Raw genomic sequence first — 13,397 nt, forward strand, 5'->3', positions numbered from 1 at the left:
TGAAGGTCCTGGATGATGACGAAGAAGAGGATAAGGAGAAGGACAAAGATGCTCTGGCTCAGGAATTGTTTGAAGATGGAGAGGAAGGACAAGCGGAGCCGGTCGCCGAGGCCTTGGAGGAGGAAGACCTCGGATCGGAATCCGCGTCTGATGACGATGTTAATGATTTCATCGTCGATGACGAGGGCCAGCCAATCGCCAAGCCAAAAAAGAAGCGACATGTGAAATATTCGGACAGTGCTTTGCAAGAGGCTCAAGATATCTTCGGAGGAGATTTCGGTATGTCCATATCAATAGTCCTGATTCGATTGACAGCATTCGAGCGTATCTGAGCGATCCTCGGATAAACTAGCCCCTTCCACTAATCAATTTCCCCCGTAGACTTCGACGATGTTCGTGCTTACGAAGATGAGTACGAGGAGTCCGAAGAAGAAGAAGACTATGAAGATGAGGAAGAAGGAGACCAAGTCAGGGTGAAGAGCGACGTCACAAGAAAGAAAGCCCCGGCGAAAAAATCCATCTTCGACGTATTCGAGCCCATCGAATTGGAACGCGGTCATTTCACTGATCGGTGAGGGGACGCTCTCAACTTCGATATGCCAGCGGCTGGATAATCCTCATAGGCGCGAAACTTAAATTAGAGATACCTCAAATTCCAGCGATCAAGAGATCCGGGCAACAGACGAACCCGAGAGATTCCAATTGCGAAGCGTCAAAGTAACACCGGCGGACGAGATCGAAATCGCGGAGGAAGCCGAGTGGATCTACAGACAATGTTTCCAAAAGTCCACCATATCCGTACAGAAACCGTCAGGGAGCCAGGAGTCGTCCTCCCCCTCATCGTCCGGAGATCGGAACAGCGGACACCAACCGCTCGGAGGACGGAAGAACCGCAGTGCAGTCCCGAAGATCGCTGAAGCTCTGCGATTCATGAGAAATTCGCACTTCGAGGTGCCATTCATTGCGTTCTATCGCAAAGAATACGTCCAGCCCGATCTGACCATCAATGATCTGTGGATCATATACAAGTGAGTAGGCTACGCGTCGGAGGGCAGTCTGTTCTCCACCGCGGCGGGAGAGAAGAAACTATTTTCCCCCAAAACGATCAGATGCGTGACGTTGGAAACCTTCATTGCAGATGGGACGAGCGATGGTGTCAACTCCGCCAGCAGAAACAGAATATGGAGAAGCTGTTCAAGAAAATGCAAGAGTACATCTGTGAGCAAATTCTGAACGATGATGGAGCGGCTGAGCATCTCAGACAGGTAAGCCATCGCTCCCGATGGGTCCATCTTGGCATTTGCTTCCGTCTGTTCCCTTCCCGAGGCTCATTTGAACGATAATCTAACATCGGACCTTTCGTCACAGATCGAAGAGAACGATTTTGAACGTCTCCGAGACGCTCAGTCGCCCGAGGAGCTGAAAGACGTCTACCTTCACTTTCTCCTGTACTACGCCCAGGATCTGCCGGCGATGCAGGAAGCTAATCTACAGAAACGGAAGAAAAAGCGCGAGGAAGAACGCGTGAAAAGACTCGAGAGGCAGCGAGCTGCGAGAGAAGCCGGCGGCGACGGTGGGCTTGACGAAGAAGAGGAGATGGACGAAGGCGAGGAGGAGCTATTCCTGAAGAAATCGAGACGCAAGGACGGCTTCGCCGTTTGTCGCGAGATGGGATTGAGCGCACTCGCTAAGAAATTCGGGTTGACGCCGCAGCAATTCGGAGAGAATCTCAGAGACAATTACCAGCGGCATGAGGTCGTCCAGTTCCCCGTGCAGCCTTTGGAAGCTGCGGCTGAGTACGTCAACGAGCGACTCAAGACCCCTCTCGAAGTCCTGAATGGCGCCCGGTACATGGTAGCATGTGAGATCGCTCGCGATCCGACGGTCAGACGGTGCGTACGAGAAACATTCTTCGAGCGAGCGAAACTTTGTGTCGCTCCGACGAAAAAGGGATCGAAAGAGATCGACGAGTCGCATGCCTGCTACACGTTCAAGTACCTCAAAAACAAGCCGGTCAGATCCCTTCAAGCGGATCAGTACCTCAAGCTCAGCATGGCCGAAGAAGAGAAACTGCTCAAGATATCCATCCGTATGGATGGCGATGGATGCGCCGGTGAGTGAACGAAGACTTCGCGACTTTATCGGAGACTCTCCTAGCGCCCTGCTCACGACAGCCCCACGGAAATTTCGATCGCGACTCCCTGTGTTCGAATTGCTTCTAACGATCTCTATCCACCAACAGAAAACGGCACTTACGCCAGTGAGGTGCGTCAACTGTATCACCGAGACGAGTTCTCGAAGAACGTCCAGGAATGGAACTCTCAACGAGAGGAAGCTCTCAATCACGCTTTGACGAAGATGTTGTATCCGACTTTTGAGAAAGAACTCAAACTGCGATTGCTGAGAGAAGCTTACGATAATGTGCTCCGTTCGGTGTCGAAGAAGTTCTACAACTGGCTTAAAGGTGAGTTACGCTCAGAAGATTTTCGCCATATTGAGTTCTCATACCTCAAAACCATTTCGCCTAGTCCCTGGTATGAGACAAACGTACTACTTTCCTCTGTCTTTCCGATTCTCCAGTGGCCCCATACAATCCTCCGGACTGGATCCAGGAGGAGGAAGATTTTGACACGCGAGAGGGAGTCCGTATCTTCGCTATCGCATACCAGAACGACTGGAATGTCCCAGCTTTCGGAGCTCTCATCAATGGAGATGGTGAAGTGACAGATTACCTTCGCCTCGAAAATATACTCAAACGCAAGAACGCGTGGCGCGAGTCGGAGAGAGCGGCGAAGATCAGCGACCTGGCAAAACTGAAGAAATTCATCGCCGAGAAGAAACCGCACTGCGTCGTCATATCTGCGGAAAGCCGAGAAGCTCTGTCCATCAAAGAGGATGTGGAGCAGGTCATCAAAGAACTCGGAGACGACGACCAATTCCCCGCGGTACAGGTCATGCTTCTCGATTGCGGACTAGCTCTCGTTTACGCGAATTCGAAACGTGCCGAGCAAGAGTTTCGCGAATATCCACCTCTGCTGAAGCAAGCGGTCTCGCTTGCTCGCCGAATGCAGGATCCTTTGATAGAATTCAGTCAGCTGTGCGGTCCGGACGAAGAAATCCTCTGTCTGAAGTACCATCCACTCCAAGACAATGTTCCTAAAGAGGAGTTCCAATGGGCTCTGGCCCTCGAGCTCATCAATCGCACAAACGAGGTCGGGGTCGACATCAATCGGTGCATGGAGCAGTCACACACTTCGGAACTCCTGCAGTTCGTATCGGGCTTGGGTCCGAGAAAAGCGCACGCCATGATCAAAACCCTCAAACAGAGTCATTCGAAGTTGGACAGTCGAACGAGTCTTGTCACAACGCTGAAACTCGGCCCGAAAGTGTTCCTAAACTGTGCGGGTTTCATCCGCATCGAGAGCGGGTCCTTCCTCGACAACAACACGAGTGCCTACGCCGAGGTAATTGAGCGACGGAGGCGCATCGAATATCAGTGCCGAGCTTCCTGAAGTGGAGTTGACTCACGGATTTTCGCTTTTCAGATGCTTGACGGATCGCGCGTTCATCCAGAGATGTACGAATGGGCTCGGAAAATGGCGACGGATGCGCTCGAGTACGATGACAATGAGGACGCGAATTTGAATCCAGCCGACGCCCTCGAAGAGATTCTCGAGAATCCCGACAAACTCAAAGATCTCGATCTCGACGCTTTCGCCGTCGAACTCGAACGGCAAGGCTACGGAAACAAAAGCATCACCTTGTACGACATCCGTGCCGAGCTGAACAACCGATACAAAGATCTTCGTGTCGAATACGTACCACCCGAGCGAGAAATCCTATTCAACCTCCTCACGAAGGAGACTCCGGAAACGTTTTTCGTAGGCAAGCTCGTCACGTGCCAAGTTTCGGGCATTGCCCGGAAGAAGCCTCAGGGCGAACAACTCGACCAGGCGAATCCAATCAGGAACGATGAGTCTGGCTTATGGCAGTGTCCGTTTTGCCTAAAGAACGATTTCCCTGAGCTCTCCGAAGTGTGGAATCATTTCGATGCGGGTAATTGCCCTGGTCAGGCCATGGGCGTGAAAGTACGTTTCGACAACGGCGTGAATGGCTTCATTCCGACAAAGAACCTGTCGGATAAACGAGTGTCCAACCCGGAAGAACGAGTGAAGATCGGGCAGATCGTGCACGGCAGGATCACCAAAATCGATATCTCTCGGTTTTCTGTCGATGTCACTACAAAAAGCTCCGATCTGGCCGACAAAAACGGTAACCTTGGGGATGAATTATTATTAGGGGATGCGTTGTTGGATATCCTCCGAGAGGAGCATTGAGTCCGCCTCGTGGTAATGGATCTCATTCATGGTTTTCGATCGCTGCAGGTGAATGGAAGCCGCCCAAAGATCTTTACTACGATCACGAGGCCGAGGAGAAAGAGCGTAAGAAAGTCAATGATGTCAGTAAGTTGAAGCAGCGACAAACTTACGTTAAACGTGTCATCGTGCACCCGTCGTTCCACAATGTTTCCTTTAGTGAAGCTGTCAAGATACTGGATCGACAAGAACAAGGCGAAAGCGTAATCCGGCCATCATCCAAAGGTAGATCTTTCTCAATTCCTTCCTCGATGTCCCGGTCGCTAATAATTTTGAAACCATCAGCATATCACGCAGAGCTCGGGAACCCCCTCCCCACATGCCAGACCGAGATTGTCTGACTCGTATCTGATTGCCTTCAATATTGATCGTTATTTTCGTTCCCTTTCTCAGGTGTTGATCATTTGACGGTAACTTGGAAAGTCCATAAGGACATTCTACAACACATCGACGTCCAGGAGAAAGGAAAAGAGAACAGTTTTTCCTTGGGCTCATCATTGGTCATCAATGGCGAGGAGTTCGAATGTTTGGATGAAATACTCGCCAACTATGTGCAACCCATGGCTGGTTTCGCCAGAGACTTAATTAACTTCAGGTACGCTCACTAGCGAAGAGCCAAGCTTCAATCGATCGGGAGGCTTTCGTCGAGAGGGAGAGTTCCCTAACTAACGCGAGTGCTCTTCATCCCCAGGTATTTCCAAGATTTCGAAGGCGGTAAGAAGGAGCTCGTGGAAAGATGGTTGACAGAAGAGAAACGGAAGGCGCCCTCGAGGATCCCTTATTGTGTCACCGCGTGCGCGCAATTTCCCGGAAAATTCCTCTTATCGTACCAGCCAAGCTCAAAATGCCGACACGAGTTCGTCTCCGTGACGCCCAACGGCTATCGATACCGGCAACAGATGTTCCATTCTGTGAACGCCCTGTTCCGCTGGTTCAAGGAACATTTCAAAGATCCGATCCCTCAGCCGGCGCAAACCCCCGGAGCGCAATCGGTAACTCTTACAGCCGCGGCCCCTACAACGCCGTATTTGACGCCGGGTCTTGCGACTCCCAGCGGTCGAATGAGTGTTGTGCCAATGATTATCGCGACTCCGGGCTTGGCGACTCCTGGTGCGAGAACGCCTGGATCGGTAGCAGCCGCACCGTACGCCGGTTTCCCGGCGGGTTACGCCTACGGGACTGCGGCGAACTACGCAATGGCTACTGCGATGACTCCTCAGCCCATGCAGATCTCCACCACTCCGGGATATGTAACGCCTGGAGGTTACAGCACCGCAGGGGGTCGCGCAACTCCTTCGAAGATGTAGAGAACTCACCGACTCCCCGTTGAAGACAGCCGTTGAACAGAGCTGCGATAATCCTTCTCGGCTCGAGGGCTCATCATGATCGTGCGGTAATTTCCGCGCTGACGCAGTTTGCTGGAAAACGCCCTGAAAGACTTATCGAGGAGTTTTGGGGAGTATTTCCGTCCTGAATCGGTTGAGCGCCGGTTTCTGTCGAAAGCACCAAGATCGATAACATCGGTGATCGACAACATCTCCAGACGATCCTTAGTTGAAATTCGGCCGAAGGCATCTGTTTGCACCAAGGGAAGCTATTTAGGGAAATAAATATACGGGACGTCGAGTAAGCTATACAAAACGAGTTTTTTCGAGTTCTACTGTCTGAGTGAGTCGCATTCGGTTTATTGAATGTCTAGACCGACGGAAACTGTACAAATAATTTGGAACGTCGTCTGGAAAAACACCCCGCCCCTAGAAAGTCATGGCGAATGCCATGACCAGACCGAGGTCGACTGTCGAACGATATTCACAATAAATATCACGCTAGAATCATTTGTGAGATGAACTAGAAAAGACATCTTCAAATTGTTGACAAGCTCCCCCTTGGGGGGTGTTCTCTCTGTGACATTGTATTCATCGAGGCAACCATCAACATTTGCGTACGATCTATCCAAGAGCGCGCGAATCATCAGGTCTGGAACACAAAGCTTTCGTCGTCAGGTTCCCTTTTCATTTCCGAGATATTCCATTTTACTCATAACCCATGGAGTCCTGACTCATAAAGAATTCAGGAAACAGGGGACGTCTCTGCAAGATTTTCATGAGTGACTTGGCTATAGTCAAGGTGACCCAGCCATCGCGACGGACCCTCCTCGATTGGATCGGAAGGGAAAGATGGATGAGACACGCCAGGAGGGCTGGGCGCCGTGCCGAATCCGAAATAATGACGGTGCTGGTTTTATTTTATTTGAACGAACCGATGATGCATTCAGGTTTACCCCCGTCACTCGGGGCGTCCGTAGAAGGGAGTCTCATAGTACAGGGTGCGGCATCGTATATGTCCCGATCACGGATGCTTGTAAAATTTGAACCAGATGAGATATCGAAGGTCTGTTTGCGCCAAAATTCGAATATTCCCTTCCCATTCCACATGCGGTAGGTGAGAATTTGGTGACCGGAAGCTCAGAGATTTCCAGAACGAAAAAGTGGAAAAATTCGACTGAGCCCATGGAGCATAGGCCCAGGGCCTTCCTATGGAGCCGTAGGGAATTTCGTTGTTTCCCGCAGCTGGTGATTCCCACAGCGGCGAGCTATCGGAACCGCACCGATTCCATGCGAAATGGCGAGGGTTAATTCAAATTTTAGCGCGAACAGACCTTCGTTATCTTGTCAGGAAAAATTCTCACAAGCATTCGTAATCGGTACATACATATACGATGCCCGATGCCGCACCCTGTATTTCAAGACCGATGATTGGGAGCTCAAATTCATCATCTCCGGACGTCGCTACTCAACCTCAGTTCTCCTAATTCAATCCCGTAGCCGCGACACGGGATTGATTCTCCCGGCGCCGGCGATTGATTCTATGTCCTATTCACGAGTAGTGGAAGGAACTGCAACGTATCAGAAGGGGGAAGAAGTTCATTACAGACCTGAGGACTCTAGCGCTGAAGAAAGAATTCAGCGTGAATTCTGGGAGTTCCGTCATCGTCACGATCAGGCGCGTATCCACGATTTTTTTTCGGGGGGGCACACGCTGACTGTGGCCCCGAAAACTCGGGAATCGGTTCCAGAAGGCGACAGAGGTAGTATGAAACGAGCATTCTTTGGAGGGGCACGATATCTGTCACAATTATCAGGAGCGACTTCAATAAGCTTCATGCACCGTGCACTGACTGATTGAGAGGAAATGGAGCGGGCGGGAGAGAGTCGCTCAAGGGAAAATTGTTGGGCGAGCACCTTTGGTTGGACACACACGACTTGCACCGAGTCGGTGATGTGAAGGCAGCTAAAGTCTTCTTCTCCCGTGACAGAGTAACTCTGAGAGGACGTCCGCATCATTCGATTGGGAGTACTCCTGGTTCCATCCCGGGAGCTGTAAGAGCTATTCCTTACTAAGAAGGGTCCTGAACCTGGGTTTCGCAGTCAAGGCGTTCACCTGTGACGTGGGGGGAAAAATCCTTGAGCGGCGAAATCCAATGGCCCTATCGCCGTCATTATCTACCTGCCTTCGATGGGTAGGCTCCGGGAACCGGGAATTATTCAATGACTTCGAAAGGGAGCCCCCTTCCGTTGGACGAAGAGGACAAGCTCCCTCAATTTGCTTCAGGCTCGAGTACCGGCTCTTCTGTAAGGGAACTCCCCAAGTAAATTCCGATCGGAATAATTTCACCGAGACTCGGGATCGAGCTCACGCCGCCACCCACAGGAACGGCGCGGCATGACATCACGGAGTGAAAGGTCGAAGCGGCATTTCTCGAGATGGACTTCACGCAAAAACTCCCATCTCGTGCAAACTTGCTCTCCAGGGAGGTTCTACCCAAGCGGCGCGCCGGAGCTTACTCCGCGATCGCGCAAACATGAAACCCGGTCGCACCGGGAGTGACAGGCGCGCTCATCGAGAGCCTACGACTACTCATGGGTCGATCCTGAGAACCTGAGTTTCTGCTTTCAGCCCTCCGACTCCCCTGCGAAATCCTTCATTGAGCTTCATCATCCCCGTTCGACCCGACGCCACACCGCTACCTCCCGGCCTCCAGTAGTGCGTTCACTTCAGGCTCTCCACGACGCCACCAGTGATGAAAAAGTCGGCTATCGAGACTACCCTATCACAGGCGATTGGCGCCGCCCACTCAGCTTCCGTTGCATGCAGCATGACAGCGTGATTATCATCACCCGGCGCCGACTCGACCTCCTACTGCTGCTACCAGCGGCGATGATACTATCACATGCTGACATGCTGGTATATGTTGACGCGACTCACAGTTCAGTCCCGAAACCCTTTGGGTGCCAAGTGGTCACAAGCCACGGGAATCGGGACGGATACGTGAACATCTCCATTGACGAAGAATAATTCTGGGGTAGTCACACCATCCTCCCCCCGCAAACTGGACTCATGGCTACGGCCTTCAAGAACTCGGCCTTGTCTCTAGCGGGATGTCGTCGAAGCAATGCGGGCAGCGAGGACCGAGTCCTTCTGAGAACGCCGTAATGAGCAGCCGTCCTGCAACTCGGAGTCAGCAAGCTTCCGGCCAACCAGCGGGCAGAATATCAGCCTAGGAATGGATAATAACTACCGCTTACTGGCGAAGTGAAGAAGCGGACCGTGGATGCAGGAGGACTCCGATGGCGGAAGAGACTGTATATTCAATAAGACTTTGATTTATTCGTGAAAAAAACTATGCCCAACAGATATGAATGAAAACCAGAATGTGAGAAATACGCGAGGAAATATTCATTCCGATGTTATAAGGATCATGGGTTTTGAGTTCGGATCAAATATTTTTATGTCCCTAAGTTGCTCCCGAGCGTGCTGTCCCCTGCTGTTCAATCGACGCATGAGTTCCAATATATGTAAGTCTGTGCAGAAACACGAGCGGCTGCGAGATTCGTCTTCAACTTTCTCGAGCCGAAACCCGTCCGGTAACCCGAATCGAGCTCAGCGCGGAGCTCTTTCACGAGCCGAATTCCATTGTGTGGGAGAAAAGGACGGGAAAAACAGATTGCATAGGAATGCTTCAAATCTCTTGAATTTGGGCGACTGATCGGTAGCTGCCGTTTTCGCTTTGACGTCATTAGGCTCTTCGCGCCCTGCCATCGATCCCGAGATGTATTCAACCCCATGTGTCATCATGGGTCTGTGCATTCCCGGCAGGAGAGTAAACAAATCGAGACGAGAAGGAGGGGCTCGATGGAAACCGCAGCAGCCGAAACTCCCCGGCCCGATGGTACGTCTTTGAAAGAGCTTGCCCTTTCGCCCCTAGAGGGCCCTTGTGCCTTCGGTCGCTCCCTCTCGGAATGTGTGGGGGAGAGCTCCTCTGGGCCAGAGCTCCGGATGGGTTAACGTTCGGGGGAACTTGTCAGCCATCTTGGTGGATGTTGAAAGAGAGAAAGAGAGTTCGGTGGGAACTTCATCTCATCGGATCGAGCTACGGGATAAAGCGTGAACACTCCTCCTGCAATAAGGAGCGCTCCCGACAGAGGTCGAGGGTCCGCCGACGATCGAGGCTCTCGGAGGTTCGTATGGTAGATTTTTGTGTGCTAGTCGGACTCGTTTGACTAGGTCATCGGTATGGCCGAATTTCATTTCAATTTCCGACTCTACTGTAGTCTGAATGATCAGCTACACATTTTCCGGAGAAAGGAAAGGAATCGGAAATTCGTGATTCCGCTGGGGGTCGTTGGGACGGGACTCCAGAGATTACGACTGTGTTCGCAGTAAAAGATCCCCCTCATTTTCCGGCCAAACCAATCAAATCGAACCGGACCGATGAATCGATAAATTTAGATTTAGGTTCCAGGCAGGCTATACGATTCCTCTTATTTTGTGAAATTCCCCTTTCAGGTGACCCGCGAAAGTTCTTGCTTCCCGTTGTTGGAACCTTTCAAACTTCCTCCTGCAGGGACAACATCCTCGTCGTCTACACCTGGAAACAATCCCTCTCGGCGAAGGAGACGACGAAACGGTTTCTTGACGTGCTCCTGGGGAGAAGCTCGAAAACTCTATAAAGCTCTTCGACCGGAGGGTCATTCTGAGGAGGTCCAATGTTGCGACAGCTGTTCGAGCGGTTTGGGTCGGCTTCCTCAGATGCCAAAATTCAGCCACCAGTCGTCGGAGTCGTTCCCCCTGTGCTTCATCAAATCAGAGCCGATCAGGTGAGTTGACGACGAAATCGTCGAGGCAGTCCGCACTTGGATGATATTTTCTCGGGATGAATTTTTTGTTTGGGACTAGATCAGCGCTATCCTTCCCATTTTCGAATTTATCATTGTTCGAAACGTCATGTCTCCCCTGCAGCTTAACGCTCTGCATCGAGGGGAAGACGAAGAGTTCGATCGGGACAATTTCCTCCAGCCACAGCGTCAGAAACGCAGCAGGCGTCGGTGTCTCAGACGGATTTTCAAAGTTAAAAACATTTACGAATGGATACGCTTATCTCATCGGCGGAGCAGTGCTCACCATGCCCAGCAAACAGGTAAGAGAACATCAGAATAATTCGAATGCGAATTCCGTATAGCATAGCTAACGAATAATTGCCGCTGTGATATTGTGTGCTCGCTGTAAGACGGTGCTCCCTCCCAGATGCTTCCAAAGTCGTGAGTTCAAAGAATAATGAGCATGTCAAGGAAGATTCAGAGGTGAGTGGATGGAGGGAATTGGATGGGGGAACCCGGCGTCACGAAGACGCATTACGGACCACGGGTGATAAATTCAGCTGCTGATGCTATGAATTCGATGAATCAAGGCAAGCGACGTTGCGGAGGCTCAACAAGATGGAGGACTCGAGGCGAATATCGCGCTTCCCGAGGACGTAGTGCATGATGGTCATGATCAAGACGAAGAATTCGACGAAAATGCTCCGGGACGATCCGTACAGTCGGGAGGCAAGGAACCGTTACTGTTTCCCCTAACAGCTGCGAGGAGTAAAGTTCAACCCACTTCTTCGGCCAAAACCCGGCGTGCTTTCCAAGAAACTGTGAAGCGTAATGAAGACGTGCGGACAAAGAGACTGATGAGGGAGCTCCGTGATATACAACGAATTATTGCGTCACAACAATCTCCGGTTAGTAGAGTTTATTGCGACAAGGTCTCCACCGCCGCGTGCCAAACATGCGGAATTGACCGCTTCTCAAGCTGTCGAGCTCTGGTGGGGACCCTATCGATGATATTCAATAGCTCTTCATCCCTGTTCTGCTCAAGTCTGATTCTGACCGGATGTCTCTTCTTCGTGTCGCAGGAATTTACCGTGGAATTGAGGAATAGCAACCTTTTCGAATGGATCGTGAGACTTCATCAGGTATGTTTACCCTGACCTGTTTCCTGATATCTGCCTACAGATTCCCGATCGGTTTCCCCAAGAAATGGAGAATATGCTGCTGAGCCGATAGGGAACATTAGATTTCTCATCGGGCATGGAACCTCAGAAACCTTACATTCCTCCAATCAGAGTGTCTATTTACGGGCTTCTCTGAATGCCTTGAGAAGAAACATTCGAAAATATATCTCATTATTTGAGCTGGCTACTCTGATGCTTCAATATCCACGGGAGGTGGGGCACTCGGATGCGGGATCCTCGTTTAGACCACGACCAAGTGAAAACGCTGAGACTATGTATAACTTCGTCGTAGGACTCCAGTCGACCAACTCCTTTTATACTCCATTGACCAACGCGTGTCGGCCGATGATTGGGCGACAGGGTCCGAACCCAACAATCTTCACCAATCTTCCAGCCGTAGGCGCGTTTTCGAGTCACAGCATTTCTCGGTGATTTCTGGGAATGAGGGTTCGGATGGGGGGACTGGCCTTCTTGATAATCGGAGCGATCCGGAGCCCAGATATCGGGAAAGAGATTCCACAAAGCGGGGGACTCTTCTTTCGGAACAAAGTCTCCTAAGGGGGTGGAAGATTCCCCAGACCTCGAGTATATACTCAGTGAAGTCGCTTATTCTCTGAGCTACACTCGGCTAATAGCACTGGCTGAATTCTGGGGAAATAGCAAGACTCCTTTCCTCCGAGTCCCCTCGTAGAGGAATACGTGCCGACAAAGGAAATTCCGGTGGGTCGCGGAAGCTCCTGTGGGTCCCATGCTCAAGAATTGAGAAGTACGAAGAGCCCTGACCACGATCATGCCCTGGACTTAAATCAAGCTCTTCGGCTTCCCTTTCTAGGTTGACTCCGAGAGCTTGCTCCACAAAGATATGATAGAACTCGGCATACCATCAATTCAGCTCAGTTTTGAATTTCCGGACAACTTCCCTTTCCTTCCGCCCTTTGTGAGAATCATTTCGCCGCACATCGAAAGAGGCTTCGTCATGGAAGGTGGCGCCATATGCCTCGAGTTGTTGACAGCTGCTGGGTGGGCGTCAGCTTACACCGTCGAAGCCATCATAGTCCAGGTGGGTATGAAACATCTCCTTGTGTTGCGAACGTGGCCACGAAGTCCTTCCCCGGCTTTCTGTTCAAGGCTTTATGGGCCCATCTAAAACTCGTGATTTCTCGCAGGTCGCAGCCGCGCTCTCGAAGGGGCAAGCTCGCATAAATCTATTCCCGAAACCATCGAAACAGTTTTCGAAGAAACTCGCTGAATCATCATTCAAGTCCCTGGTAAAAACACATAATAAGTATGGTTGGGTGACCCCCCCAAAGTCCGACGGCTAGCTTGGTGCAGCAGACACAGCGCTTGAATCGGCGCTACGAGAGCAAGCGCCAGTGCGGGAATCAGCTCCAAGAGCCCGAGCGGAAGTCGAGTGACTGGAATCGCTTGGATAGCCCACGCAGCGATCATGTTGTGGGGATGAAGGCGAAGAGAAAGCAATGTGATGTTTGCAGAATCTTGAGAGTGGAGCACTCAACATTTTTGCAACCTGTTCCTCTTTTTTTCTCAAAGATGTCCCGATTGCACCCATCATCACTCGGGGACACAGAGGTCGTCCTTTTTGCATGAATGAGGTCGCGAAGATGTACCTTGTATTCGCCTTAATTCTGTTAGGTGGAGCCTATGAGTCCGCTCCGAGGGCG

General features: G+C 51.2%; 2 protein-coding genes across 2 annotated transcripts; both read left to right on the forward strand.

Annotated features, from left to right (window-relative positions):
- Window positions 1–5: 5 nt before the first annotated feature.
- On the forward strand, window positions 6–5,824 carry LOC100898453 (transcription elongation factor SPT6; the record flags this gene model as incomplete). Its single annotated transcript, XM_029113351.1, has 11 exons — window positions 6–279; window positions 382–571; window positions 660–1,028; window positions 1,139–1,265; window positions 1,369–2,113; window positions 2,243–2,464; window positions 2,581–3,464; window positions 3,546–4,272; window positions 4,386–4,601; window positions 4,770–4,971; window positions 5,068–5,824. Coding segments are annotated over 11 exons (4,572 nt in total), but the record flags the coding sequence as incomplete, so codon positions are not given.
- Window positions 5,825–10,423: 4,599 nt separating this feature from the next.
- LOC100898591 (ubiquitin-conjugating enzyme E2Q-like protein CG4502) lies at window positions 10,424–13,355 on the forward strand. The gene is made up of 7 exons (XM_003739724.2): window positions 10,424–10,534; window positions 10,677–10,854; window positions 10,962–11,017; window positions 11,125–11,442; window positions 11,617–11,676; window positions 12,548–12,775; window positions 12,882–13,355. The coding sequence occupies exons 1-7, from the start codon at window positions 10,424–10,426 to the stop codon at window positions 13,035–13,037; spliced, it is 1,107 nt and encodes a 368-aa protein (XP_003739772.1). The 3' UTR covers window positions 13,038–13,355.
- The last annotated feature ends 42 nt before the right edge of the window (window positions 13,356–13,397 follow it).

Source organism: Galendromus occidentalis, unplaced genomic scaffold, assembly GCF_000255335.2.
Source record: "Galendromus occidentalis unplaced genomic scaffold, Mocc_1.1 scf7180000076583, whole genome shotgun sequence".
NCBI classification, from domain to species: domain Eukaryota; kingdom Metazoa; phylum Arthropoda; class Arachnida; order Mesostigmata; family Phytoseiidae; genus Galendromus; species Galendromus occidentalis.

Excerpts from the sequence above, each read along its gene's own strand:
- LOC100898591 (XM_003739724.2), top strand. The coding sequence starts at position 10,424 with ATGTTGCGACAGCTGTTCGAGCGGTTTGGGTCGGCTTCCTCAGATGCC. Across the intron at positions 10,535-10,676 it reads ATCAAATCAGAGCCGATCAG|CTTAACGCTCTGCATCGAGG; the intron begins GTGAGTTGACGA and ends TCTCCCCTGCAG. Across the intron at positions 11,677-12,547 it reads GGATCGTGAGACTTCATCAG|GTTGACTCCGAGAGCTTGCT; the intron begins GTATGTTTACCC and ends TTCCCTTTCTAG.